The sequence below is a fragment of the Eschrichtius robustus genome, chromosome 11 (assembly GCF_028021215.1).
Source record: "Eschrichtius robustus isolate mEscRob2 chromosome 11, mEscRob2.pri, whole genome shotgun sequence".
Classification (NCBI taxonomy): Eukaryota; Metazoa; Chordata; class Mammalia; order Artiodactyla; family Eschrichtiidae; genus Eschrichtius; species Eschrichtius robustus.
This window is the reverse complement of record NC_090834.1, coordinates 89,969,247-89,994,670: the sequence shown is the minus strand read 5'-3', so window position 1 is coordinate 89,994,670 and position 25,424 is coordinate 89,969,247. Positions and strand designations below refer to the sequence as shown.

The following is a 25,424-nucleotide window of genomic DNA, read 5'->3' as shown; positions in this document are numbered from 1 at the left end:
AGACAAGGAACAGCCTCTCCCTTTTTTCCAAGCCTGCAAATGAGAGCATGTCTAGAAGGGCAGCTGGACTCTGATAAGGGAATTGACTTATTTTAGTAACAAATAACTAGGTTGGCATCTCTGGACAGCTGTGGCCAGGCCTGGGGAGAGACAGGCCAGGGCAGAGCAGGGCAGCCAAGAGTCCCCAGCCTGCCAGGGGGAGAGGAAAGCCACTCATACCAGGCTTCATGTTCACCGGCCTCACACGATTTCCAAAGTCCTCCAGAGGCAAAGTAATGAGTCAAAGGAACACAGGCATGGGAGTCTACCATGGGGGATGTTAGAAAACTCCATCACTCACTAGCTGTGTGTCCTTGGGCAAGTCATGTCAACTCCCTGAGCCTCAATTTCTTTATCTAGAAAATGGAATGAAGAGAGTGCTAAATGTACATAGAGCTGTCATGAGGCTTATATAGGATAACTTATTCAAAGCCCCTGGCTGAATGCCTAGCACGGAGTCAGTGCTCAGTAAATGGTATTTCCTGGGGACTTAGGACCCTACTTTGCAGAGGAGCAGAGCGTCAGGCTTTTAAAGCTGGGGTGCTCTTAACTGGGAGGGACCCAGCAACACTCCAGGAGATCCCAGACAGTATAGAGACTCTTCCCCAAGCAGCAACTTTGCTTGATCATAAGAAATATATCATTATTCTTATATTAAACTGGGTATATTGTGGAGGAAAAGGCAAAATTGTAATGAGTATTTAAGACAGTATTTCAGGCATGAAACAAATGTTGCTACGTCAGTAGACCACACTCTCCCCACCCCCTGCAGGGAGTAGAGGTGGGGTTCTTACAGTCCTTGAGGATCGATGTATTTCAGAGACCTGAGGTTTGGAAAGCGTCCTGCACTAACACTCTGCCTGAGAGAGGGGAAATCACCTTCCTCTCCCTTTTGGGATCTGTTTCCTCCTTGGGAAAAAGAAAGGGCTTTTCTAAGTGATCCTTGGAGTCACCATCTCTGAGTCTATGACAGTGAGTCAGGAAATATTTCTTGAATGAATGGAAGGGGATCTGTCATAAACTAAGAATTTCACGCTGCCCAGCAACCTTTCCTGCGTGGGGCAATTTGGAAAAAGAATTGAAACTTTTCCTACTGGCTGCTAGCCTCAAACACACCTGCTTAGCACTGTGCCTTTGCAGGAAGTAAGATGCCCATTGTGTTTTTGGGGGACAACTGAATTAATTGATGTTAACTAACCTCAGCAGCAGTGGAGGTTTGCTTCCTTTCTTCTTCACCTGGGAAAACACAGCCAAAGCTCTAACTCCCAGAAAGAGGGGTCTTTAATGCTCAGAGGGATCAGAAGGGTGCCGGCCACCCACAAGCCCCAGAGGTCTCAGATGCACCCCTCTTTCTAAACACCAGGGGCACAATTCCCTAGCAGCGATCTCTCACCCACAGAGAAAAGGAGGCAGAGAGGTATGGAGGGCTCATCCCACTGCCCTCTACCCAGGGCCATTTTCTTCCTTCCACGTGTGACACCTAGTTCAAGATATCTGTTCTCCAACTTAGAGAGTCTGGGTCCAATGCTGCTTAACTGCATTGGGCCATGTCTCCACTTCTTGCTTTCCAATATGAAGACTGGACACTTCCTCCCTCCCCCAAAACTTGCCCCTTTCCAGAGTTTCCTCACTGTCTTCCACAGCCCACTGCCTCTGCTGCTGGGGCAACAGCAGAGCCTCCCCGCCTCCCCTTTCTCCTTCCTCTCTCTGCCTGCCCAGCCCGAGCCCGCTGTTAGGTCACATCTCCTTTCCGAGTCTCAGTTCCTTCCAAACAGCTTTACAAGCACACGAAAGCCCGGGTCCAGGCAGTTATTGCTACTGGCACTTTTCTGTGCTTCCTCCAAGTGACGCTGCCCAAAGGGACCATGGAAACGCAGGGCGGGAATGAGCCCGCTGGTCTTGGGGAGAACTTCAAGGGTCAGGACAATGCCAAATATTGGAGGATGGGGCCCTTTAGAAGAATCAGGGCTAAGGATGGAAGGAGTCGGGAGTCAGAATCCTCAGAATCAAAGCAGAAGATGTCACGGGAAGGTAACATACAAATAAACTTCCCTAGAGGCCATGGAGACACCAGCATGGGCCCTCTTCCCTGAGGCCAAGCTCACGGCTCTCCCTGAAATCTTTCTCTCTTCTCTGCCTTTCAAGGACTCCTTGGAGCTCCAGTTCCCTTTGGAAGCCTCCTCTAAGGCCTCTGGTCCACCACGACCCGACCTTTCCTTCCATAAAATCCTTTCCGAGTTTGTCCATGCCATACATACAGCCTGATGTATTCTGACTAAGCAACAGGCTAAGGGGCCTGGTTCACATGAGCACCCATCCTCCTGGCTGTGTGAACACCAGCAAGTCACTTAACCTCTCTGAGCTTCAGTTTGTTTCCCTCCTATAAAACAGGACTAACAACACGTCTCACTTGGCCATTGTGAGGGTAAAATGAGAGAACTCATGTAAAGAATTTAGCACAGTGCCTGGCATAGCCAAAGTGTATAAGAAATGGTGGCTAGTGGTGTCATTCCTATTACTACTAATTATTATTATTAATTATTACTCTTTCTGTTTCAGGAATCTAAATCCTAGATCCCCACTTATCTTCAGTCTAAAGTACCCAGGTAGGACTGTGTCTTTTACTTTCTTGGTACCCCCAGAGCTGGGTTTAATAAATACTTGCTGAGTGGAATTACCCATAGGTTGAGCTGTCTTAATGACCCAGCTGGCACTTCTTAAAAGAAAAATTAATTTTGCCGGTGATAAGCAAATCAGCCATGTAATTATCTGTAGATATATAGACAAAGGAATGCTTGGAGTTCAGCCTCACCAGAATACCTCACACACAGCCACTCCATCCACAGCCACCGAAAGGCACAGACCCTGTTGGGATGGGATATTGGCAGCCCGGCTCCAGGATCCCTGATGCCCCCCCTGGAGCCCAGGTGGCCCCTCCTGCTCTGAGGCTGACAGGCGGAATATAGGAGCCACATTACTGCCTGGATTTCCCCTATCTGACCGGCAGAAGCAGGAGGTTGCAAGGATGGAGCAAGTGGCCCAGTCACTGCCTCTTCCTACTCACACTCCTTGCCCCAGGCTGGCACCTCGTGGCGACCCAGAACCTTGCCACAGAGCTAGTTCAAGTTCCCACAAGCATTAAGATCGTTAGTGACCGGAGCCAACTGTAAGAGCTTTGGAACCCAGGTGCAGTGGGGGAGCCGCAGGAACCCAGGACCCCTTTCTGGAAAGCTCACTGCCACCAGCTCTCACGCATGGCAACTGTGCCCACCTCTACGGTCACCTCGCTAACAGCCCTGTCCCTGCCCCAGCCCCGCCTCTGCCCCAGTCCCTGTCCCTGCCCCAGTCCCTGTCCCTGCCCTGCCCAGTTCTTCGCTGCCCGGCCACTGCCCAGCCAGGCTTCAAGCGCCCTTGGGCTCAGGAGCCTGTTAGTCCAGACACGGGCTGCGCGCACCCAGGAATACAGTTACTTTCTGCCCTGTGCTCCTCCGGCTGCAAAGACCTCACCCACGACTGCGCGCCGGCAGCCTGCCCAGCAAACTTTTCTTGGCTCTTTCTCTTTTCCTTTCAACAAAACGGTGCTTCCCACCGACAGGCTCTCCAAGAGCTTAGCGCAAATCCTCGCCCCGCTCTCCACCAAATCCCAGCCGCTCGCCGCCCATTTGACTCCGGCCCCCCAGGGCCAACTCAGCCCGCGCGGCTGCCGGCTGGGTCCCGGCCACTCGGGCCACTCCCTCCCGCCGCCCCGGCGGGCACTCACCGATCTGCGCCAGACTCAGCTGCACGAGGCAGAGTCCCCAAGCTGCGCGCCACCAGAACGTGTCCATGGCGTCGGAGCGGCCGAGAAAGCAAGCGAGTGGAGCCGGAGGGGCCGGGCGCTGGGCGGGGGGCAGCGGAGCACGGGGCGAGCAGGGCGCCCGAACCTGTCGGAGGCTGGGGTCCGGCTGGCAATGAGGGCGCCTCGGAAGTTGGGTGCAGTTTTTATTCGAGGGCTGAGAGAGTGACCTAAGAGGGAGGGAGCGAGGGAGGACACACCCAAGCGAGGGGGCTGTGACTAAGCAGCCGGCAGAAGTTTAAAGACGTACCAGCTCTCCTTGGCGCTGGTCCCTCCGCCCCCGACCCGTTCTCCTCGGAGCTGGTAAAGCGGGGGGTGCCTGGGTGGGCGCCCGGAGGGCCGCGGGGTCCCCGTGCACCCGGGGCGCACCGGCTTTCCTCTCCTGGCGTCTGGGAGCGCAGCCTCTGGACGCAGGAGGGAATGACTGAGTCCTAAAACCTCGCGCGCCGTTGGGTTCAGCCTCTGGCCTCTCCTCTCCGCTAGGTTTCTCTCTGACTCTGGCTGGGGAACTCTTCTTTCTGGGTTTCACAGGCAGCTGGATATTCTGGGAGAGGAGCTGGGACAGTGGGAGAGTGATTTTTCCCTGCCCATGGTGGGGAGCTTGCGATTCTTCCCAGGGGAGAGAGGAAGAGCTCATTCTTCTTCCCTTGAAAGAGAAGGAAGTCCACATTACCTCAGGTGAATTTTTGATTCTTATCGGGACTGCTCGGAGAAAGCTGATGATGGCCAGCCATGGGGCTGGTATTTGGCTCCACTGACCTATGTGCCATCTTCCAGTCCCAGGCTGGCATCTGGATCCATCCACCCATTCATCCATCTGCTCACTCACACCCTCATTCATCCTCCCAAACATCCTTCCATCCACCCATTCATCTATCTGCCCATCTCACCTTACACCCCTCCAGGGCTCACACATCTATCCATCCTCCTGTCCATCCAGTATGCACTCACGTCCATCCGGCCTCTTGTCCATCCATTTATCCAACCACACATCCTTTCATCTGTCCATCCATCCAACCACATATTCTTCCAACCCCCCTCCCGTACAACTCCTCATCCATCTTTCTTAAGCTTTTCACATCTCTTTGTAAATCCACATCCATCTATACACTATTCTCTTCTCCATCCATCCACCTACATATCTGTTCGTACATGTATTCATCCATCATTCAACCATCCATCATCCACATATCCTTTCATCATTTTATCTGTCCTCTCACCCACCCACACATCTATCCCTTCTTTCTTGCTTCCATGTATACTCCTATCTATGAAAACGTTAATCCACTTTTCCCCCATCGCTCCTACTTGGCAAATCTCAAAAAAGGGAGGAGATTGTCATATTTTTCAGCAGAGGCATTTTGAGTTTGAAAAACCACACTTTGCATCATAATTTCATATCTATCTATAACATTGTGGTTTAATATTTGAAAAGCAAAAACAGTATTTATTGTTAATATGGACGACTGAAAGTAAATCTGAATGGAATTCTTGCCTGGTGAGACACACAGAAAATGATAGTGGTTACCAGTAACTGTGACAAGACCCTGAAGGAGCCTTGTCAGAATTTCCAAGGGAAAGTAATCCCCTTTTGACTTTGGAGAGCAGTTGGAACATTTGATCAGATGAAAAGGTTGAAGGGGGACAGCAAGGCATGAGGCTGGCGGGGGGAAGCAGGGGCCAGTTTGTAAATTATACTAGGAAGTCTGATCCTTAGGAAATAGGGAGCCAATGTAAGTTTATTATTGTTGTTGTTGTACTAAAATACACCTAACATAAAATTTAACATTTTAGCCATTAGGTAGCATTTCATACAGTCACAAAATTGTGCAGCCATCACCACTATTTTAGTTCGGGCTGCTGTAACAAAATACTACAGACTGGGTGGCTTAAACCACAGAAATTTATTTCTCACAGTTCTGGAGGCTGAGAAGTCCAAGATCAGGGTGCCAATATGGTCTGGTTCTGGTGAGAACACTCTTCTGGTTTGCAGGTAGTCATCTTCTCTGTCTTCTCCTATCCTCACAAGAGGGAGAGAGGGGGATGGAGGGAGAGAGAGAGAGAGAGAAGGACAAGCTCTCTTGTGTGTCTCTTCTTATAAAGGCACTAATCCCATTCATGAGAGCTCCATTCACATGACCTAATTACCTCTCAAAGGCCCCACCTTCTAATACCCTCACACTGGGGGTTAAGATTTCAACATATGAACTTGCAGGGGAGACAAACATTTAGCCAATAACAAACACTATCTAGTTCAGTGTAAGTTTTTGAGTTGGGGAGAGGCTGCTTGACTATAGGCTGCTCTTCTTGCATTTTCAGGGACAGTGTTTGAGGCTAAAAAATCACTGGACCCACTACTCCCCAAACGCTCAGTGGCTGGCATTCCACGACTCTCTCATGGGGTGGCCTGTCTGAAACAAAGACAATGCCTCTGAGCCCCACCTGACGACCAGGCACGTTGATAATGCTACCAGTAGAAGCAGAGTTGGCCCTGCTGCTCTCTGTGACCAAGAGGACACTTTCCTGCAGCAACTGGGGGCACACTGGCTTCCAAGCAGATCCTCAGGCTCTAACCACGAAGAAACCAGCCCTAGTGAGTTCCATGGAAAGAACACTGGACAAGGAATGGCCTTGGCCATCTCGTGTCACTTCCAGGGCTTTCAGCTTTCTTTTTTTGGAGGAGGGGGGAAAAGTGGGATGGGTATTTATATTCACTAGAAATACTAGAAACAATGTTTGTCTTTCTGTTTCATGGAACTAGGCGGTTCTTTGGAGACCCTTCAGAAACACAGAGGTCAAAGCAAAGGCTTAGGCCTGGGTTGTTCCTCCCCCATCCCAGCCACAGAAGTCCCACTCGCATCAATGTTATACACTAGACTGCTGTGTGAGATTTCATTTTGACAAAGGATTTTACTTCAGTCAAAAATTGTGTATAAAAACCACTAGGCTAGGTCATCTTGAACCCTGGTCCTTTCTGCACTTGTGCAGTAAACATTCAGCAAACGAAGAGAGGGGTGTGAAAGTGTTTTGCAAACTGTAGAGGGGCATGCAAATTCTCAGCATTGTAATTAGGATTCTTCTCCCAGGGGAAATCTTTTGCCTGCCTGCTTCCCGATAGTTTAGTGAGGGACAGAGATTGTTTGCCCCCATGCCACAAATGACTCATTTCAAACTGACCTGGTGACTTACTGAGTCAGTGTCAGCCTTTGGGAATTCCTGGATCACCTCTCAGAGCTAACCCCCGTCTCCTTTCCACTCCAGACGCCCCTCTCCCACTCTGCCCACACCACTGGTCTCAAGATCATCCTTATTATTGTTATTTTATAGTTTCATAGTATTCCACTGTATGGATAATACCATCCTTCAATTACTTATATTTGGACATTTAGAATGCAATTACAAACAATGTTGCAATGAACAATCAAAAAAAAAAAAAAGACTTTCCTGTGCTCTCCTCTGAGCCTCTATAAAGGTTAGATCCTCAAAATCACTAATGTTAGATGCTCAATATCTATTGCAACAGATACTTTTTTAAGCCTAACTATGAGATGTGGGAAAGTGAAAAAGAGAGCTTGAATTGATCTGGGTTGACATGAGATTACACTGTTTGGGAAGAATCCAGGACTCAATCAGCAGCCTTGGATGAAGAAGCCCCAGTCTGAGCCTTGGCTCTCCCGCTTAGCAGCCCGTGACTTTACTCAGGTCACTTAACCTCTGGGAGTTTGGGTTATCCCATCACAGAATGAGATGAATAAGAACGTTCTCACAGTCTGTTATGAGTAGTAAGTGAAAGAAGGCATCAAGACTCTTTACTGGGGTCTCTGCCTCATGGTGGGACACCATGACCCACCAGCCTCTAAGCTACCTAAGGATAGGGCCATGTCTGCCTTGGGCCCTAGTACCTACTCAGTTCTGGGTGCCTGGCAATGCCGCACCTCTAGTGTTTGTACTGTTCTCAGTAAATAAACACGACATAAATGCATGAATGACTGCTGTTTTTTTTCCTCCCAACACGCTTTATAGGGTGACTTTGGGAATCACAGGAGCGAATAGGTAGAAGCATTTAGACATCTTAACACTTTCGAGACAAACGCAAGCAACAGTGTCATAACTGGGTGACCACTTTCAGAAGATCCAGGGGAGCCAGAGCATGGTTCCTGCTGGCAGACTAGACTTTGTTTATTTTTCTTCCTAAAATATTGGGATCTGCTGTCTTCTGACTAGTAAGAAATCTTGTTCTTCTTGAGCAAAGAAAAGTCAGATCTAAACCAATGGTAGCAGGCGTGTGTGGAGCAAAACTGGGAGATGGGAGACCAAATCATGGGATTTGAGGATTATAAACACAGCAGGCCACCGGGCTCTTTTAAAGGGATAACATCCAATTCTTCTCTCCCAGAGAAGGAGCAATCTGGCAAAGTAAAGAAAAAGTGCCATTCCGTTCATGTTTCTCTCAAAAACTAAATCCATTCTTAGATCACCCTCACAGTGTGAATTCCACACATGCACGTGAGCAGCACTGAAAAAGCTCTAGTGAAATAATTATTAGTGAAGTCCAAATAAACCGGTCATCTGGGAAGCAATCTTCACGATAAATAAATGACATTGCATGACTAATTGGTCCCGAGTTAACCAAGTGTGACTACCAAGCTGAGCCTTTAGGATTACTAAGGCTTTCAAAGTAAGGCAACTGAAGTAGTTGGTGCATTCTGGAAATGCCAAAGGGACAGGGTGCCTCTGGAGTCTAGGTATGTCCATGTCAGTTGCCAAATGGGCTTTACACAGACCTTTGGAAGTTAAAATGGTGTGCCTTTAGGACCAAATCCCACAACTGGAGAGTAACTAACTTAAAAATGTGAATTTTTGAAGTTGAGATTTGAATTAATGGTGTGTGACCGTATGTAGTAACCTAATTAGGAGGAAGACAAGTGAGAGTCTGTATTGTTTGCACAATTATTTAAAAGAAATTTAATTGTATTTCTTTTAAGCACGTGTAGTAACTAAAATTCTTATTTATTCATCTTCTCTCCACGTCATACAAATTGTTAGTTAAACATCTCTTGGAAGTCTTTAAGGGATCTGCGTTAATCAACATTGAAGTATGATTTGTGTTGGTCATATCCATGATCGATATATAATGGTGGCTGATATCCTTGGGGTTGTCTGAAAATTGTTTGCCTCTTCATCCATTCACTATGTGACTATTAGGTGCTGAGCAAAATTTAAACATTCTTGATTCTATCATAATTCATCATCACCACCATCACCACCATTGTCACCACCAACCCCACCACCATCACTTCACCACCACCACCACCATTGTCACCACCACCACCACCACCACCATTATTACTACCATCACCATCACCACCACCACCACCACCAGCCCAACACCATTATCATAGACACTGCAGTTAACCACCAGTGCTTAGTACACGCCAAACCTAATGCCATTTAATTGTCACAACAACCCTATGAAAAGTTCATTCCTATTTTACAGATAAGGAATTAGGTGACTCGTCCAAGGTCGCATCTTCATTTTACTTAAAGGAAATCTTTCTTGCCATTAAGAGATATAGAGATAGAAAATTTTGATCCCACTCTGATCTTGATCTAGCAAAAATACTAAGTCAGTTGAGTCTTAATTAATTAGTTTTCACTAGATTTTATCTCAGTCAGTTTCTTTTAAGAAGGAAGATCTCCTTCGGAAGCTTTTGTTAGACCTGTGGAGGTAGAGATGAGGTATCTAAGGTAAAAGGTGGAGAATGTTGATTCTCATAACTCACTGAAAAATTAGTCTCTTAGAATGAGGCAACTTTTTTGTTTTGTTTTTTTTTAATTTTATTGAAGTGCAGTTGATTTACAATGTTGTGTTAATTACTCCCATACAGCAAAGTGACTCAGTTATTCGTATACATATATTCTTTTTCATATTCTTTTCCATTATGGTTTATCCCAGGATATTGAATATAGTTCCCTGAGCTATACAGTAGGACCTTGTTGTTTAAGAATGAGTCAACTTTAAAATTCAGGTCTTGATAACTTACTAGAAAATTCTAGATTTGCATAGGACTATGCCTTCATTCCTTAGAATATCATTGTGAGATAGCTGTATGTCCTTCCTGGAAATAAACACCATTCTCTATTTACAGCACCTGAAGGTTTATTCAGTGACCATAGTCCACACAAGCCACTTTTTGGTTTGCTGGCCCAACTCACAAGTTATAATTCTTTCTCTCAATATTGCATCTAGATCCTCCAAATTTCCCATGGCAGCCATAATTTTACTATGTGACCCCTACCTCCCATGCCCATGACTGACTGGACCAGGTGCCAGACACCTGCTGCAAGTTGGGCCAATCAGAGTCTTTCTTCTAGAAACTTGGGATTGGAGTATGGCTGAACCTGTAAAACACATATTTGGAAGCTGTGGGGTAGCCATGTACCTCTGTGTGGATGAAGAAACAAAAGAAAGAAGAATAAGGCAAAAGCTGAGAGAAAGGCAGAAAAACTTCACCTCTGACACTTTTTCGGTTCCTTGTTCTAGTTCATTCTTGACATCTGACTGCCTTCTTGCGCATGACTTCCGTGATGCACCCTGATGTCCTTTCATAAACCCCCATTCTTCTGCTTGTGTTAGCTTCAGCTGGTTTCTGTTGCAACCAAAAAACTTGTTGACTATAGGAGGGCATCTGTCTATTTTACAAAAGAGTAAACAGGGGCTTAAATGGCTGGGATGTGCCTCCTACTGGGTCTTCAATTCAGGACTTATGACACTAAATCTCAGGGCTTCTGATTCTAAGTTCCATGCTCTTTTCACTACCTGGCCTCACCTACAAATCCCCCCACCCCCGCATCATCCAACTATCCCGAAAGAATACAATTATTTCTTCTCACTGTTATAGACACTAGACATCTCTGATGATTTGGCTACAGTTGCATGGCAATCCAACTGAGTGGCAGGTCTTCTGAGTCCTGTCTTCCCAGGCCTTCTCCAAAAAGCCCCTTTCTGCCTGAACATGCCTCACAGTCTATTTCAAAGGCAAACCTTTCAGCTGGCAAATGGTAACAGCTGCTTCTCTTCAAAACACCCAAAGGGTAAAACTTCTGGGCTCCAATACACAGGCTTGAGGCTCCGGCCAAGTCTGGATGGGGCTTAGCGTCCGCTCCTACAGAAAAGGGAACAGGTACTGAGATTGGATGTGAGGCCAGGCCCAAACCCATTTTAGGGCTGGGTGCTGCCCCTCCGGCAGAGTAGACTGCTGTCTTGGAAGGCATTGTGTGAGTGAGAAAGAGCCTTGAACTGAACTTCACAGGGAGAGGATGTGGTGAGAGAGGTGGGGAGAAGAGAGAAAAGAGGAGACATCTTGAGTGAGTGTATGTGAGGTGGAAGGAAAAAAGACACAGATATGAATCTACCATGATACAAAGGGAAATAAGAGCCTTCTAACCACCAATCAATCAGAAATTTAAGGGTACCTTACTGGAGACATTACATGGACTCAACACGGAGGGAAAGCCCCAGAACCGGACCTCCTCTCTCTCCTCAAAAAGATTATGCTCTATATTGGCGTTGGCAGATTAGTTGTCTTTATTATTTCCAGAAATATTTAGTAAGCACCTCCATGGACCAGGAACTACTCAGTAATGGGAATGCAACAGCAAAAAAGACAGACTAGTGTTTTCTTATCATTGAGGAGGTGAGTAGAGGATGCAGGGTAAGTTCAATGAGGTGATCAGGAAGGTCTGCCTGAAGAGATGACATGTGAGCCAAACTTGCAAAACTATGAGAGAAAAGCTTTCAAAAAAAAGTGGGCACAGCACGTGTAAAGGTTTGCGATGAGAATATTCTCGGTGTGTTTGAGGAACAGAAAGGCCAGTGTGGCTGGAGTGGAGTGAGTGAGAAATAAGTGGTTAGGAAATGAGATTGTAAAGGAGGGTAAGTTCTAGCTCTTGTGTGACCTGGCAGGCTATGGTAGGAAATTTGGATTTTATGCTGATTGCAGTAGGATGATTTTGGTAGGTTTCCCTTCATTTTCCAGCTTTAATTAACTAGTAGTGATGGCTTAGGTCACTGTGATGAGAGAGATTCTGAGGTCTTACAGATCAATGGGTAAGAGTTCAGTGATGGGTTGGTAGTATTTATCACATCTCCAGGATGGGGCAATGGTTATGCTAATGATCAATATTTGCCATCTCTGATGAGGATGGAATATTAAGTTTATTAGGATAGTCTGGGTTACACTGCAGTAACAGCATCACCAAAATGTCAATGGCTTAAATTTTTAAGAAATTTCTCACAAAGTTAGTACAAAACATGATTTTGAAATCCTTGAAATAGAGTAAGCAAGGTTGTCTAGACAACCTACAGACTGGGAGAAAATATTTGCAAATGATGTGATTGACAAAGGGTTAATTTCCAAAATATACAAACAGCTCATACAACTCAATAACAAAACAAAACAAAACAAAAAACCTAATCCAAAAATGGGCAAAAGACCTAAATAGATATTTCTCCAAAGAAGACATACAGATGGCCAAGAGGCACATGGAAAGATGCTCGACATCGCTAATTATTAGAGAAATGCAAATCAAAACTACAATGAGGTATCACCTCATACCAGTCAGAATGGCCATCATTAAAAAATCTACAAGTGACCAGTTCTGGAGAGGGTGTGGAGAAAGGGGAACTCTCCTACACTGTTGGTGAGAATGTAAATTGGTGCAGCCAGTATGAAAAACAGTATGGAGGTTCCTTACAAAGTAAAAATAGAGGTGCCATGTGATCCAGCAATCCCATCCTGGGCATATATCCGGAGAAAACTATAATTCAAACAGATACATGCACCCCAATGTTCATAGCAGTACTATTTGTAATAGCCAAGATATGGAAGCATCCTAAATGTCCATCAACAGATGAACAGATAAAGAAGATGTGGTGTATATATACACAATGGAATACTACTCAGTCATAAAAAAGAATAAAATAATGCCATTTGCAGCAACATGAATGGACCTAGTGATTATCATACTAAGTGAAGTAAGTTAGAAAGGGAAACACAAATACCGTATGATATGACTTCTATGTGGAATCTAAAATGTGACACAAATGACCTTGTTTACAAAAAGAAAGAGACTCACAGACATAGAAAACAAATTTATGGTTACCAAAGGGGAAAGGGGGTGAGGGAGGGATAAATTAAGAGTTTGGGATTAGCAGATACAAACTACTATATATAAAATAGGTAAACAACTAGGTCCTACTGTATAGCACAGGGAACTATATTCAATATCCTGTAATAAACCATAATGGAAAAGAATATGAAAAAGAATACATACATATATATATATATATATATATATATAACTGAATCACTCTGCTGTACACCAGAAACTAACATAACATTGTAAATCAACTATACTTCAATAAAAAAAGAAATAGAGTGTGCAAATATTAACATTGACCAAATAAATAAGGTCTGATTTTCAACACATTGTTACAAATCCCAATAGAGTACAGCCTCTCTCTTTGTATATCTTTGTATTGAAAGAGGACTGAAAGCATATGGGGTGAGATTATTGGTGATTTTTGTCCAAACAAGGCAATGAAGATTTAATGGAAGGATACATATGCACAAAAGGAAGGTGGAAATCTTAAAAAAAAACTTTTAATTATAGAAAATTTCAATCATAAATATAAATAAACAGGTAGAGAGAAAAGTATAATGAATTCCCATGTACACATCACCCAGCTTCAACAATTATCAAGTCATGGTCCATTTTATCTGTCTGCACCTCCTACTTTCTTCCTCACCACTGGATTCTTTTGAAACAAATCCCAGACATCATGGCTTTTTATCTGTAAATATTTCAGAATGTGTCTCGAAAAGATAAAAGCTCTTTAAAATAACATAACCACAATACTATTATTACATTATGGGTGATTTAAAATTGTCTTGACTAGACGTTTGTATGCGCATTATAAATATATATATATATAACTTCTGAATCAAACAACGATCATATTTTAAAAACATATTAAGATGCGGTAAGGATAACTGGTGTCTTCAGGTGTGTGCACAAAGGATGCACACACACATGCTGAGTGGCTTCCCCTCATCTCTAGGGAAACGCCCTGGTCCCGAGGGCAGTCTCTACCACACGCTGGTTGGAGCTGTTCTGCCTGAAGTAGAACTGGAAGGGAAATCCTGCCCATCCTCATCCCAGTCTGCGAGAAGTGGGGCTGAGGGTGATCTGGTCCAGTCTTACAAGTGCTGTGAGTGGTCCGGACAGGCGGCCTCTGGAAAGGGATGCACAGGAGGCTGTCAAACCTGAGAAGCAGGAGGCAGGACCACCAGGTGACATCCTGAGAGAAGGTCCAGTCAGCCTCTCTTCTGCCAGCCAGCTGATGCCCCAACATCTACCATCTAAACTTGTAAAGCCTTATCAGTCACTCTTGTTGCTGGGTCAGTGAATTGAGAAGATCATTCTTCCCCAGCAAGTTTGGCTCAGGCGGATGTGGACAAGGGAAATACTCAGGAAATACCAGAGGGAAAACCCAGAAAGAGGCTGTACCCAAGACCTCGTTGGCTTTTGTTCCAATTGTACCGAATCTGGCTTCTCAGTAGCAACCACTGCCCCTTTCCCAGGCCAGATGGGGCCATGCCAGTGATAGTTGGCACTGGCAAGACATGGCTTGCTCTTATTCAAGAGTGGAAAACTTTCTTTATTCTGGCCTAGTCTTGTGGAGGAGGGGAACCCCCAGAACAGGGGGGGTCATGTATCTCCACCGACAAATCAACCAACAATGGCATATCCATTGCCTCATCTCATGGAGAAACTGCCCCGTGTCCCATGACCGGCGGCTGCTCCCCTCTACGTTGTATTCACGGTGCCCCTGTGCTAGGCAGAGGTGGGTGACATCCGCGGGATGCACAGGAATGATGGGCATTCTATCGATTTCTCAGATACGTCTCATCTTTCTCACTCCCCACTCTTTCTATCTTCTTTTAACTTCTGTTTTCCCCCGACTTGTCTCCCTTTCACTTTCCCCCTGCCCTCCTCACAACCTCATAGTTCATCATCTCCCCAGTTTCCCTTCATTCCTACCTCTTGGCTGGCTTCCCCTCCCACCAACCACATTTATGCCTTTTCTTGAAACTTCAGTCTCGCTCCCACCACCTTGGTCTGCCCGTCTGCCACCTTGTCAGCCAGGTTTTGTCCCTTTCTCTTTCCCCACCCACAGAGTGTCGGCCCCTGGAGGCCTGGTTTAGGTCTTTCGTGTGTTTCCATTCTCATCACACGCAATCTGGAAACTAACCTTCAGAGCAGAGGATGGCTCTGGGGCGCAGCCAGTTTTACACTTCTCTCTTCCCTCAGGAAGCCGGGACAGGCTTCTCTTGTCCTTTGCTGGGGAGAAAGACAGAATGACAGGGAGTTAGCTCATGGGATAAACACGGAGGGCACAGAATATACTATACAGTCCCCATCTCCACGGGGAGAGCGATGGAAGACAAAGAAAGTCCCAGTTTAGTTATGGAGCAGTCACTGGGAGAAGGGTGACTTCAGGATGTCTCAGTGAATTCCGTGTTGTAGGAATGGCTATTGCCACTTAACGATAAAGGATCTGAGGATCAGAGAGGTTAAGTGTGGCTTGCCCATAGTCACACAGCGGTGGAGCCAGTGACGGAAACTTGTCTGATGCCAAAGCCCTTGTTCTTTCTACTGCAATGAGGGCCTCTGTGGACTGAGGAAACTGGGTTACTGGACTGCCTTTTCCTGTCTTAACCATTCGAGAAAGTCTCTTACCATCCAACACCTCAGCATTTGTTTCTCTCTTTCCTGCCCTTTACTCATTTGCGTCTCATTTCCTCTAGAAAAGTTTATGGTGTAAATGTCTTCACCTCCTCTCCCATGCCTTTCTCCACCCACGACTCAGTGATGTCACCAGTACTTTGGGCAGTCTGCAAAACCCCCCTGCTACGTGGAGCTTCGGGATTCTAGCTGATTGGAGTCAGGGTCAAAGTTTCCCTTCCCTGTGGGATGCTTTATAGGAACCTGTGCTCAGGATTTCAGCGTCTGCCTCAAGTTTAAAGGACACCTAGGAATACATGCAAGTCGGGTGGAGGCTCAGCAATATCAAGCTCTCCCCAACATTCCCAGGGGCGCTTCCCCCACCAACAAACTAGCTGATGCACAAGCATGTAGTTCTGCCTACAGCACTCCATTCAGATCTGTTCTGCTTTTATTGACAAGGTAGTGCCTCTGCAACGTTGAAAGTAATTTTGGTAAAAAGAAAAAAAGATTCATCTAAATCCCAATCTTTTTGTTATTAAAAGTTATTTTTGTTTTCGATATTTCTTTTTAGTTTTTGATCACACGTGCTCAGACTTTTTTTTTTCCTACACTGTTTGCCATCACGGTGTACACACCATTTTCTCTTCTGCTTTGTTCCCTTAGCACTGAATTCTCTAGTGCTCATTTTTCAACGTGAGTTCCAGAATTACTCTTTTAAAATGATATCTAGCATTCCATTGATTGGATGTAGCATAATTTATTAAACTGTTTCCTTGCTGATGTCCATGTAAGTTGCTTCGTCTGGTCACCATTATATCAAACATTCTAATGGAAATTCGTATGCATGTTGCTTTTTGCTTCCATCAGAGTTTTCCTCAGAAAATTTATCAGGAATGGGAATTGGTACTTGCTAGCTGTGTGACCTTGGACAAACTACTTAATCTCTCTAAGCCCCAATTTCCTCAAATGTAAAACAACGCTAATATAATGCTTAATCCATAGGGTTGTGGTGAGGACTGAATAAAATAACGGAAGAAAATAAAATAACATACATTCCATATATCTTAGCTAGTACTAGTACTACTGCTGCTGTAACTACTACTACTACTAACACTACTTTTTCTGTACCTTTAGACTCAGCTGACTCAACGTCAAGTGGTTGAAACCCAGAATATTTTCTTAGAGGCAAACACAGCCTGGTTTGCAATCATCCAACAGGTCAAATTATTTTAGAACTTCTTATTTCATACATACCTCTCAGCCCTGCCACCTGCTCCTTACACACATCTCCTGTCTGTCCTGAGTCTGAGACTTTAGTCAAATCTCTGTCCTTACTTGATTTTTTTTTTAAACATCTTTATTGGAGTATACTTGCTTTACAATCGTGTGTTAGTTTCTGCTTTAAAACAAAGTGAATCAGCTATATATATACATATATCCCCGTATCTCCTCCCTCTTGCGTCTCCCTCCCACCCTCCCTATCCCACCCCTCTAGGTGGTCACAAAGCACTGAGGTGATCTCCCTGTGCTATGCGGCTGCTTCCCACTAGCTATCTATTTTACATTTGGTAGTGTATATATGTCCATGCCACTCTGTCACTTCGTCTCAGCTTACCCTTCCCCCTCCCCGTGTCCTCAAGTCCATTCTCTATGTCTGCCTCTTTATTCCTGTCCTGCCCCTAGGTTCTTCATAACCTTTTTTTTTTTTTTTTTTAGATTCCATATATATGTGTTAACATACGGTATTTGTTTTTCTCTTTCTGATTTACTTCACTCTGTATGACAGACTCTAGGTCCATCCACCTCACTACGAATAACTCAATTTCGTTTCTTCTTATGGCCAAGTAATATTCCATTGTATATATGTGCCACATCTTCTTTTTCCATTCATCTGTCGATGGACACTTAGGTTGCTTCCATGTCCTGGCTATTGTAAATAGAGCTGCAATGAACATTGTGGTACATGACTCTTTTTGAATTATGGTTTTCTCAGGGCATATGCCCAGTAGTGGGATTGCTGGGTCGTATGGTAGTTCTATTTTTAGTTTTTTAAGGAACCTCCATACTGTTCTCCATAGTGGCTGTATCAATTTACATTCCCGCCAACAGTGCAAGAAGGTTCCCTTTTCTCCACACCCTCTCCAGCATTTATTGTTTGTAGGCTCTTTAAACACCTTTGTGAGACCCTGGCCCTCTTAATTTTGGAAAACATACTCCAGATCACATCAGGCATATTAAAACATTCCTGTCCCTCCACATTCTGCAGGAAATATATCATAGGAGCAGTAGACTAGTAGATGTAATGTGAGGTTTTGTATTAAATTAAATACTTAATAATTTTGATTTTGTGGTTTGGGTTAAGATTTAGGGGTCTAATGAATAATGTCTTTCATATTCCTTCCTGAGTTCAGAACCAAAGAAGAAACATATTCAGGAGACAGATAGTTGGAGATCAAGACAGCAGCTTTATTACTAAGAAAAGCTGAAGAAAAGAATCTGTTTTAAATATGTGGCCAGAGAGAGCTTTCTAGCACTGCCCTCTGAAATGAACTTGCAGCATTCCCTCCAAAAACCTTCAGGCTTCCTCCACTTGCCACAGAGAGGATGGAAGCCCAGAATGGTCCCTCGCTGCAGGGTCTGAAAGAGGGGAAGAGGGAGGAGCTGAGTGGAGAATGTTTGGTTTTTCTCCAAACTCACCGGCCAGAAAAGAGGGGGTAAAGGATGATTAGAGAGGCCAGGAGTATTTTTAGCTGAAATTCCTCCACATGAAAATATTGAGCCATTTGCAGCAACATGGATGGACCTAGAGATTATCATACTAAGTGAAGTAAGTCAGACAGAGAAAGACAAATATCATATGGTATCACTTATATGTAGAATCTAAAAAAAAATGATACAAAGGAACTTATTTACAAAACAGAAATAGACTCACAGACATAGAAAACAAACTTATGGTTACCAAAGGGGAAGCGGGGGGAGGGATAAATTAGGAATTTGGGAGTAACAGATACAAACTATGATACATAAAACAGATAAACAACAAGGACCTACTGTATAGCACAGGGAACTATATTCAACATCTTGTAATAACTTATAATGGAAAAGAATTTGAAAAAGGATATATATGTGTATATATATATATATGAATCACTTTGTTGTACACCTGAAACATTGTAAATCAACTATACTTCAATTTAAAAAAAAAAGAAAGGGCTTCCCTGGTGGCGCAGTGGTCGAGAATCTGCCTGCTAATGCAGGGGACACGGGTTCGTGCCCTGGTCTGGGAAGATCCCACATGCCGCGGAGCAACTAGGCCCGTGAGCCACAACTACTGAGCCTGCGCGTCTGGAGCCTGTGCTCCGCAACAAGAGAGGCCGCGACGGTGAGAGGCCCGCGCACCGCGATGAAGAGTGGCCCCCGCTTGCCGCAAGTAGAGAAAGCCCTAGCACAGAAACGAAGACCCAACATAGCAATCAATCAATCAATCAATCAATCTTTAAAAAAAAAAAAAAAAAAGAAAGAAAATATTGGGCCAGGGAATGACAGGTTTCTTTCTGGACCCAATATTTGGGTCTCATTATGTCCAGCTGACCTGCTGGACATAATGAGAACAGGTTCCATCTCACCATTTGCACCTTGTGTTATATGTCTCACAGCCATGGTTAGACCCACTCTCTCCTGACCTTCCCCTTAACCCCTGGCTTAGTGCTGGCACCCCCAACATGGGGATGCAGCTCTGACATTTATGGCTCTTGATTCATGTTTTCACTTTGCTTTCCTGTCAATGTGTAATTCTGTCCACCATAGAATAGGATTAGGTCAGAAGCAAAAAAACCCCAAAAAAACAAAAACAAAAAACAGAAAACCAAAAACAAACAAGTAAGCAAAACAAAACAATCCCAGTTCAAACTGGCCCAATTTACATCTGGGAAACGTATTATTTCACACTACAACAAGGGAAAATGCTAATGTTGTATTAACAATGACTCAGTGATATCGAAACAAGTTTCCTTCTGCTGTGCCATCCCAGAATTTAGGCTTCATCCTAAAATTGGTCCCACCTGTGTTCCTAAGATAGATGCTGAAATTCCAGGCATCCCGTCCAGGAACCACCGCATCGAGAAAAAGAGAAGAGACCAAGCTGTCCCTGCTTTACTTTTTTAAATGAGAAATCTTTCCTAAAATCCCCCTCACACTGTATTGGCCACTGTGAAACCAATCTCTAAGCAAGAGGCTAGAACCACCATTACTGTTTTAGACCTACTCACGGAGTTATAACCGGATAAGGTGGATACCCCAACAAAATCGGGCTCTGACAAAAGGAAAAGGAGAGAACAGATGTTGGGTAGGCAGCCAGACATGTCTGTTGTGCATCACTAGACATTTGTTTCAGTGGTTATGATTTTAAAGAACCAGTTTCCTTCTATTTCTCTGCTCTCATCTCTGAACCTCAATTTCCTCATCTGTCCTCTGCACCTTGCAAGGCTACTGTGATGATCGAGTGAGATATCGTGTAAACTACAAAGTGCTGTGTAAACCTTGCATCTGATGAGCATGATGATCACGAAGGTGAGCTTTTCCTACCGCCACTGACGTGCAACTCATCGCAGACTTGAGCAGTTGTTCGCCCAGTTGGGGTAGTCCTTATAAGACTGGGAAGTGGAAACATCTCACCATTGGGAAGAAAGTTCCTCTTTGACCTCCAAATAGAATGAAAAAATGGAAATAAAAAGCTGAAGCAGATTAAACAACAAACACATGAAAAGATGCCCCGTGTCACCAACCACTAGGGAAATGCAAATCAAGATCACAGTGAGACGTCACCTTCAACCCACTAGGATGGCTACTACAACAAGTGCTGGCAAGGATGTGGGGACTTTGCAACCCTCACACACTGTTGGTGGGAAGGTAAAATGATGCAGCCACTATGGAAAACGGTATGGTGATTCCTCAAAAAACTCAAAATAGAATTACCATATGACCTAGCAATTCCACTCCTGGTTGTATAAATAAAAGAATTGAAAGCAAGATCTTGAAGAAATATTTGCACACCCATGTTCATAGCAGCACCATTCACAATAGCTAAAAGGTGGAAGCAACGCAAGTGTCCAATGGATGAATGGATAAGCAAGATGTGGTAGATACAGCCAATGAAACATTTTTCAACCTTAAAAAGAAAGGAAGCTGTCACATGCTATGACATGAATGAACTCTGAAGCCATTATGCTGAGTGAAATAAGCCAGTCATGGAAAGACAAATACTGTATGCTTCCACCTATGTGAGGTACCTAGAGTAGTCAAACTCATAGAGATAGAAAGTAGAATGGCGGTTGCCAGGGGCTGGCGGGGGAGGGGGGAATGGGCAGTTGTTGTTTAGTGGGTAAAGAGTTTAAGTTTGGCAAGATGGAAAAGTTCTGGAGATTGGTTATATAACAATGCAAAGGCACTTAATGCCATGGAGCTGTCCATTTATAAATGGTTAAGATGATAAAATTCATGTTATGCATTTTTTACCACAGTAAAAGTTTTTTAAAATTAAAGTCTCAGAATATGCAGTGCTAGATAGTACAGAGTGAAATAGACACTCACCCCCAACCCATAAAAGGTGGATGGGACTTCAGATGGGCTTATTTTTTGTGGATGGTGGTTTGGTAACATCTGTCAAGATGAAAGGCAGAAGAGGAAGGAGGTCTATGGGACCTAAAAGAAGGGCCGTTATATAACAGGCCCAAGTGGGACCCCAAGAACAGGAATAGATTCAGTGTCCAGAGACTGCCCAGCCTCTGCCCAACACATGCCGTTTGCAGCCAACATTAGGAAACTGAGCTAACCATCCCTTCTCAGTCGGGTGACCCATTCCACTGTGAAGGCCTCTACTTGCTATCCTTCTCCTGGTCATCAGGTAAGGTTTTTTTTAACCTGTCATTTGCTGATCACCTGGATAGAACTGTCATCTACCTATGCCCCAGGATTTTGCTAAGCCCTGTCTTTATAATCCGTATTAGGCAGGGTTCGCTAACCAACAAATAATCTCAACATTTTAGTGGCTTAACACAATAGGACTTTATTTTGTTCTTACACGAGGTTCAATGCAGATGTTCTTGGTGGAGCAGCACTCCCGGGCAGTTCTCCTTCAAACAATGACTCAGATATCCAGGTTTCTTGCATCTGGTGGCTTTGCCATGCCTTAAGGCCCTCACAGAGTCTTCCACTTGAGCCTCTGCATTCAGCCAGACAGCAGAAGTCGCAGGGGTCATTTTAGGGGCCAGGCTTGAAAGTGGTAAACATCATTGCCACCCATATTCTCTTACCAAGAGGCAGGCAGTCCGGAGCCAGGGGAACTCCAGAAGCAGTTTGACCAGGGCTCCATGCTGTTTCTCTGTTCTCCTCTTGGTTCTCCTCTGCTCTGTGTTGACGCCGCCCTCTTGACGGCCGTTCTCATGGCTACAAGATGGCTGCCAGCTGCATCCAGGGAACAGGTTGTTCACGTTGAAAGGGAGAGAGGAAAAAGAAGATTCTCTCTCCCAGAAGCCCTGAGCAAATCTCTCCTCACATCTCACTGATGTGAAGTGGCTTAGGACCGCCCAATCCTGAACCAATCAGTGACAGGGAAACTACTATGAAGGGTATAAAGTAATTGCATAATCTACATGCAAGGTAGAGAGTCAACAATAGTGACTCTTGGCAGGTTTGGGCCAGACTGTGGAAAATATTGAATCTCAACCTCAGGAATCTGTATATAAAGTAAAAGACATGGGGAACCACTGATTGTTCTTCCAGCAGGGGAGCAGACAGAACTAAGTTCAGGGCATAATTATTTGCGTGTGTAGATCGGAAATAATCAAGCAGAGGGGAGTGGATGTGGAAGGACCATGTGCCCGCTGCCACCATGTCTTCTTCTCCCCACATCAAAAAATGGCTCCCAGAAGATAAGCTGCATTCACATCAGGTAGAAACAACTGACGAGGTATGAAGCCAGTGGGAATGGAAAGGAGATCTTTGATGGAAGAAACATTCCGGAAAGAATTGACAAGATGACAGTAGACGGGGAAAGAAAACTTTTCAGTGATTCTGAAGTTGTAAATTTGGACGATTTTAATGTGTGGTGCCATGGATAGAAATACGGTCATCTAGGAGAATCAGTGAGGGGATTTTGAATCTGTAAATCAGATGGATGACTAATAATAATGATAAAAATAAAATGATGCTAGCAATAAAGTAAAAATAATTAATAATAAAAATTAGCATATATTGAGCAGTTAATACGTGTCAGTATTTCCTAAGGTACTCACTTAATATTTGCTAAGATGCCTACTGTTGCTCTGATACATACGTATGCTTTCATTTACTCCTTACAACAATCCTATTATCACCCCCATTTCATAGAGGAAGAAATTTAGGAATATAGTGGTAAAAGTACACAATTCAAGGTCATATAACTGGTAAGTGGATAAGGTAGGATCAAACCCAGGCTATCTGACTCAGGACCCTATTCTTTCAGTCATTATAACAATAGCTAATATTTATTAAGCACCTACTATATGATAGTACTCTACATATAGTCTCTTTAATGTTTAAGAGTCAACCTATGAAATGGGTTTCAGAGATGAGGAAGTTGAGGCACAGAAAGGGTAAAAGACTTGCCCAGAGCAACCCAGCTAGCGAGTGGCAGAGGTGAGATTCAAACTGCAGCAGGCATAGCTCTAAAACACATGTTCTTTCCACGATGTGATGAAAAAGACAAATGCATCCTAGGACTGCAAGATCTATACCCCTTGTCTCATCAATGATGAGTTAAACTTCTAGGTTGGGGACCAAGCCTCACATATCTGGGGTACACCCTTGGTGAGTACAGGACCTGGCACATAGATGTCCAGAACCAATAGAATTGTGAAGTCTCTGGAAATCTCTGCATACAAAGGAAAAGCTGAAACTATGGTGGAAGGATTCTGACTAATGGAGGCATGAAATTCAAGGAGGTGGAAGGGCAGGGTCAGACAGTCCTGAGTCCAGTTGCATTTGCTGGCGAGCCTTGGGCAAATTGTTTAACCTCTGAGCTTCCATGTCCTCACCTGTAAAATGGGGGTAATAATAGCGGTACCTCACTCTGGGGAGCAATCTAACGACGACTACCCATTACAAGAGGAAGCACGTGAACGTTTGGCTCCTAGCCCTAGCAAACGCTCATTACATGATAGCATTGTTGCTATGATTGTTGTCATTGTTATTGTTTCTACAAGAGAATGTGGCAGGGAAACAGTCCATGCCTCCGGGAGAAGGATTCTGCAGCTTATATTTTATAACGTTCCTGCCCCTTTGAAGCCTCCACACAGCAGCTGCCTTGGCCTCCAAAGTTTCGCGGCAGGATCTCTTCAAACCCAAACGACAAAAGCCAGCTGCTGCTCTGGGAGCAAAGGAGGAAGGGAAGTGGGGGAGGGCAGGGGTAGGAAAAGGGAGGTGGAGAAGGCCTGCCCACCCAAGGAGTCTTCCCTAGGTCCCTCCCGGATCCCACTAGCTCTGCGGTGTGGCCCCAGCACTGGCTGCCGCTGCGCTTCCTGCCGGGTCACGTGGCTCGTATTTCAAAATGTAACTAGCAGCTGTTGGCCGCTGGTTCTGGCTATTAATACCATGACCAAGAAGTGGTGGAGCTGTGAGGTCAGCCCTGGCACCGGAGCGGCTGCCGTCTCCCCGTCCACATGGGTGGGGAGTGAGCCGATGGGGAGGACCCGGCCCTGGGAACCATAGCACAGGGCATTGAGTACCCCAGAGGGGCTTTCAGATCTTCCAGACGGAGACCCCCAGCTCAGCTCGCCTAGACCCAGGCTCTGGCTTACTCACCAGGAAGAAGCAACTCCCCCTCAGCAGCCATCGCTCCCAGAGTCTTCTGGAATCCTATGAGTCTCCAAGCGCTTAGTCATGGCACTTCAGAGCTGGCAAAGCCCTTAAACCAACCATCCCGTTTTATAGGCAAAGAAACTGAGACCCAGAGGGGTGAAGTGACTAGTCTAAGATAGCCCATGAGTCAGGGCAGGGCTGGGGCAGGAACACTTGCTGCAAACAGCCAGCCTGGGGCTTTTCCATTACTCAAAACCACAGGGCCTGCCTTGGCACCCTTACCTCCAAAGGGCCGGATCCTGGGATCCAGTTGGGACCTGTGACCCCAAAACAAGTGCCGCACACCTTTGAAAGAGGGCTTAGAGAAAACAAATAGTGAGGAAACATGTTGGCAAAGAAAAATGTGTTCTGACAGAGAAATGTGCTCACCCCTACAGTGTGAAATGAAGAAGAGTCGGATTCCCCAGGCACAATTCATCCTATGGTCTCATTTGAATAAGGAGCACGTCGTGCACACGCATGTGGACACAGAAAAAAGACTGGAAGGAAAAGTAAAACAGACTTACTTCCGGAAGGCAGGGTTATGGATGTTTTTCATCTGTCTCTTGCCTTATCCATATTTCCTAACTTTTCTACTTTGGGAGTGTTTACTTCTGTAACAACAATATTAAAAGGATACAAAACGAATAGACAAGTGCCCGGGTCCCCGGTCACCCACGCTCAGTCAGGCTTGGCTTGCGGAAGATTCCAGAACAGGCTGCACCCATTGCACAATGAGGGGGCGTTTTCCTTTCTGGTGAAGCCTAAGCCAGCTCGGGCCTGAGGGCAGCAGGCACGGCGTGGCTTTGCTGCAGTCTGGGGCAGCAGCTCCGGCTTAGGGCCCCCCCACCGGGTCCCCCGTAAGCACAGGGGAGGGAGGACC

General features: G+C 45.1%; 2 protein-coding genes across 15 annotated transcripts in view; both read right to left on the bottom strand.

Moving 5' to 3' along the window:
* Window positions 1-4,270, bottom strand: part of CD44 (CD44 molecule (IN blood group)) — an 88,209-nt gene extending 83,939 nt beyond the window's left edge. For 2 of the 14 annotated variants that reach the window (XM_068556651.1, XM_068556652.1), the window contains exon 1: window positions 3,800-4,259. In XM_068556651.1, the coding sequence (XP_068412752.1) occupies window positions 3,800-3,866 (67 nt within the window). In that variant the 5' untranslated portion in view covers window positions 3,867-4,259. Of the gene's footprint in view, window positions 1-3,799 lie in introns of all 14 variants that reach the window. The other 12 variants (XM_068556653.1, XM_068556663.1, XM_068556664.1 and 9 more) reach the window with 12 other exon arrangements.
* Window positions 4,271-13,567: 9,297 nt separating this feature from the next.
* On the bottom strand, window positions 13,568-24,976 carry LOC137772485 (uncharacterized). The gene is made up of 6 exons (XM_068556435.1): window positions 24,938-24,976; window positions 24,785-24,860; window positions 21,979-22,129; window positions 20,252-20,367; window positions 15,192-15,280; window positions 13,568-14,171 (listed from the first exon to the last, which is right to left on the bottom strand). The coding sequence occupies exons 3-6, from the start codon at window positions 22,107-22,109 to the stop codon at window positions 13,899-13,901; spliced, it is 609 nt and encodes a 202-aa protein (XP_068412536.1). The 5' UTR covers window positions 22,110-22,129; window positions 24,785-24,860; window positions 24,938-24,976; the 3' UTR covers window positions 13,568-13,898.
* Window positions 24,977-25,424: the final 448 nt, after the last annotated feature.

What these genes read in the sequence shown, in the direction of transcription:
- LOC137772485 (XM_068556435.1), bottom strand. Translation starts at nt 22,109, where the DNA reads ATGAGAACGGCCGTCAAGAGGGCGGCGTCAACACAGAGCAGAGGAGAA. An exon ending in TGAGTTGCACGTCAGTGGCG is followed by an intron (nt 15,281 to 20,251) that starts GTAGGAAAAGCT and finishes CTTTCTCCCCAG; the next exon opens with CAAAGGACAAGAGAAGCCTG. An exon ending in AGCCATCCTCTGCTCTGAAG is followed by an intron (nt 14,172 to 15,191) that starts GTTAGTTTCCAG and finishes ATCCCTTTCCAG; the next exon opens with AGGCCGCCTGTCCGGACCAC.